Genomic DNA, 4,499 nt, shown 5'->3' on the forward strand with positions numbered 1-4,499 from the left:
GATAACGTTTCTCCCCAATTTGCATGGCATAGCCAAGGCTGATCCTGATAACGTTTCTCCCCAATTTGCATGGCATAGTCAAGGCTGATCCTGGCAACGTTTCGCCCCAATTTGCATGGCATAGTCAAGGCAGATCCTGATAACGTTTCGCCCCAATTTGCATGGCATAGTCAAGGCTGTTCCTGATAACGTTTCGCCCCAATTTGCTTGGCATAGTCAAGGTTGATCCTGATATCAAACGTTTTGAAACTGAAACTCAGGTTAACGGTCACCATTAAATAGTTAAAAAAAAAATTAGACGTTTATTGACCACCACTTGGATCTTCCTATAATAAAGCAATTTATATATTTTTTTAATTTTTTGCAAAATGAAATAAAAAAAATAAAAGAATATAAACCTAAATAAACATGCATTTTCAAGAAGCAGTACAAGATAATGAATTTTGACCCTTACTTTTGTTGTACAGAATGATAACCCATGAAAACAATCGCTAAAAATTGAAACCAACATCAAATTTTATTTTTACACACTTCTAGGATATTTTTATTTTTAAGAAATCTTGTTCTAACGGTCGCTTCTTCCATACTGACTGGTAATTGCTATCCAAGATCAGTGCAGTCGGTCTTTTTGGTTCGGAAATGCATTGCATACACGGTGTGCAATTGGTCTCGGGTGGGTTCACCTCAACGTAAGCCTTCCTTTCGTGGGCGTAGCCATTTAGTTATGCCACCCCCCTGGGGTATTGATAGTCGAGTTAAATAGATTGCTATCGAAACAAATTCCATGTAATCTCATTTACGTCAGTAAAGCATTTTCAACACATTGTACTTTATATTTTTACAAAGGCAAAAAAGTGGTTTAGGTTTGCAAAAGGATGAGCAAAGACAGTCGGAATCGACAAGCAGTTTCCTGTCTTTTCAATCTTGAGTGAGGATTCCAAGTTATTAGTTGTCCAGGAAAAAAAATATTAACATAATAAAAATATAATTAAAAATATAGATATCTTTCCGACTCTCATTAGCAATGGATTTTTTTTGTTTATAAATGAAGAAAGTTATTTTTTTTAAGTTCATAATTGATAGGTTTTATTAATATTATCTATCTTATTTTATTTTTTGTATGGCTCGTGTTCTGTACCGAAGACCTATCTATGAAGCCTGTGGGTGGGAATGTCAAGATTCATTTCTTGGGTACGCATCTAAATAAATATTGACTTACTCAGACGGTAATCGAACTTACAACGTTCAGAACCAACCACTCTGGAGCCCTCGCCCCATGGTGCTCCATCTGTCTCGTCCTCTACGTTTTTATTATTTTATTAGAATAAAGGATGACTTTTATCGTAATTCTACGCTTAGTTCGAATGGTCTAGATAAACAACTGCCAAGGTCCAACAATAATAATGCTTGGTATTTTGTGTCTTTAATAAAACATAAAATTAGTAAACCACATTTTTATACTCACCATGACTTTCTAAGTAGGTGCTTATGCGTTTGGAGTATTTCCGAAAGAAGAAACTTTTTCCTAAAACAAAAAAAAAAAAAAGTTAGCCTGACTGACGTGAATGACTGGAACGATCAAGACACCTACACTATGTTTCAACATGTTAAATGTTATAAGTATAGGATTTTGAGCAGCCCTCATTCAAGTCATGTTAAATGTTAAATGCATAAGAGCTCCTAGTGGATTTTTTGAGCAACTTGTTTTATAACCTTTCCTTCCAAAACTTCTTGCTATTTTTTATTTCTAAGTTTTGATTACGGTAATTTATTACATGTCTAAATTGAGTGAAAAGTAAAAGTGAGAAAGCTTGGCTCCTGATTGTCTTGTTAAAAACATCCTAAACAATACTACAAGACAGTCAAAACACAAACTACGAGCAAGTAACCGAACACAACAAGATGGTGACGAGCTCAGCTTGTTTGTTGCGTGACGTCATTCTCCATTTAACAGACCTAATGACAGACTCTTAACCATGTTATATGTTATGTCGTTTTAATATGGCAAAAGAAGGAAATATTTCTGCATTTAACATGATAAATAAAGATCATGAATGCCCCTAGTAGTTATCAAAGAGCCCATGAGGGAAAAAAATTAATTATTTTACCCCAACTCTCTATTACTTTAATAAAAATTATATATAATTACAAGTATAAATTGATGACTCTGCCTTTTATAGTTAGGGGGAATAAAAAATGGTGGCTGTTTCAAAATGTTAAAAAAAAAAATGTTTCTTTCGGAGCTCGACACCTTTAAAATTAAATACAGTCCTACAAAACCTAAAAAAACATCATCTAAAGATGAGTAAATTAAATAAAAAGTAAAATATGAACTCTCATAAAGCTGTTTACGCCCAATAATTCCCGAGATACTGGTTTTTAAACAGCAACATTCCATAACAAAACAACAAAAAATCAATTTTTAGTGAATTTATTTGGAAAAACATATTTCTTAGGAATTATTAGACGTATAGATGTCTATTAGCACTCATATTAAAGCTAGTTGAATATACTATAAAGTAGTTACACATTTATCTTCGTAGGAGTAGTAATTTCTATGATATTTGACAAGTTAAAATGGTTTATAGTCATTTGTAAAAATTTCATATGCAAACATTCATATTAATATACACATATCACTAAAATTATTACCCTCACGAAGATAAACATTATAAACAACTTGAGAGAACATTGAACTATCATTAATTTGGTTGACATCTGTACGTAAAATGGTTCCTGAGAAATAGTTTTCAATAATCAATAATTATGTCTAAACTATTAGAATTAACAGTCAGTGAATTTTTTTTAGAAACTATGATGAAAACTACGAACTCCTAAGAAGATAAACGTCATAAACTACTTTATAGTCCATTAAACTAGCTTTGTTGTTTGTTTGTTAGTTTTGAAAGGGCGTTTAACAGCCTGGTCATCAACGCCCGTTGGTTGTTGGCTTTGGTAAGGCCTAGTTGTGACTATGGAACATGGCTTTGGTATGGTGTATTGATCCGCACCAATTATAATTAAATTTGTGGCAATTATAATTTGTTTAATAATCGTAACGATATTGGAAAGGATGGTGAAAAGCAGATAACTGACTGTTCTAATTTTAAAAATAAGGCAGGTTAAATAGATAATTATAATAATTAAAGGCTGGTTATTAAGTTAGTCTGATGGATGAATTTAATGACTTTTACAATTACAGATTCGTCGTTTCTCAACGCCATTGGGACATTTGTTGGTAACCCTAACTGGTTCAGAGTTGATGTGTAGTGACGACATTCTTCAAAAATGTGTTTGACGGTCAGATTGGTATTACATTTTGAACATTTTGGAGGTGCCTCTCCTGTTATAAGATGGATGTGTGTCAGTTATAAGTGGATGTGTGTTAAACTAGCTTTAATTTGAGTAGTAATAGACATTTGTACGTCGAACGGGTTTTGAGATATAGATTTTTCAAAATAAATTTACTAACTACTGATCTTTCGTTATTTATGTTAAGAAATTTTGCTTTTTAAAAAAATATCTCGGGAACTATTGAACGTAACAGCTCTATTAGGGCTCAGATTTTAGCAAATTTACTCTACTTTAAATGATGCTCTCTTAAGTTGTCTAGTGTTGTTTGTAATTTTAAAGATATAGAGCTCCGAGTGAAAAATTAATTTTTTTAAACGTTTTTAAACAGACGCCATTTTGTATTCTTCCTAGCTATACTTGACAGACTCATCAATTTTGACTAGTAATTATACATAGTTTTCATTAAAGTTATCAAAAATTGGAGTGAAATATCTGCCTTTTTACATCCTGGCTCTTTTATTGTTATCTTGACTTACTCTCTCTAGGTGGTAAGGTCGCCATATTGATGAGGTCATCTTCATCGAAGAGAGACATACTGATGCTCGCAGGTCTTGCAGATACTCTCTTTTCCTCTTTCACAACAGATCCCCTCTTCTTTTCCTGAAAATGGGAGTTAATATTATGACAAGGATATTGATGTAGTCTCATTAAAATTTTAAAAAGTCTCTAATTAAAATTCAGAAAATAATCAGATTCAGTTTATCAAACATGATTAGTAGATACCTTACGCCTAGAAAATGTAGAAAATTAATAAAACAATATAATGCTCGATCCAGTAAGTGTCAAAATTAGAAAGGGGGAGATCTTGAATATATATAAGAAATTGGTCAAAGACCTCTCGTGACGAGAATCGACCTATAAGTAGGGATGGGATATCGAAAGAAAAATATCGATATTGATATCGATATCGATATCGGATAGCAATATCGATATCGATATTATATGGGAACTAAAATATCGATATCGAAAATTTAACGAATTAAAGTAATGATAATTATAAAATGATAATTCCAGAGCAAGACATAGGAAGACATATTTTATGTCATACCTAATCTAAATACATAAGAAACTCTTAATAACTATGAAACAAAGCAACACCACGACAACCATAACAAATATAAACTAAAATATAATTGTTTTATTGA

The 4,499-nt window shown here is 32.2% G+C and overlaps 1 protein-coding gene and 1 long non-coding RNA gene across 3 annotated transcripts in view; one reads left to right on the forward strand and one right to left on the reverse strand.

Annotated features, from left to right (window-relative positions):
* The window catches only part of LOC136795773 (uncharacterized), a 305,717-nt gene that overhangs the window by 174,410 nt on the left and 126,808 nt on the right, over positions 1–4,499 (forward strand). The window lies entirely within an intron of this gene.
* The window catches only part of LOC106692134 (uncharacterized), a 58,564-nt gene that overhangs the window by 17,907 nt on the left and 36,158 nt on the right, over positions 1–4,499 (reverse strand). For both annotated transcript variants that reach the window (XM_014438043.3, XM_067047459.1), the window contains 2 exons: positions 3,831–3,954; positions 1,466–1,525 (listed from right to left, as the gene is read on the reverse strand). In XM_014438043.3, coding sequence (XP_014293529.1) covers positions 1,466–1,525; positions 3,831–3,954 — 184 coding nt within the window. The remainder of the gene's footprint in view (positions 1–1,465; positions 1,526–3,830; positions 3,955–4,499) is intronic.

Source organism: Halyomorpha halys, unplaced genomic scaffold (genome assembly GCF_000696795.3).
Source record: "Halyomorpha halys isolate HHAL.00 unplaced genomic scaffold, Hhal_1.1 Scaffold53.1, whole genome shotgun sequence".
NCBI lineage: Eukaryota > Metazoa > Arthropoda > Insecta > Hemiptera > Pentatomidae > Halyomorpha > Halyomorpha halys.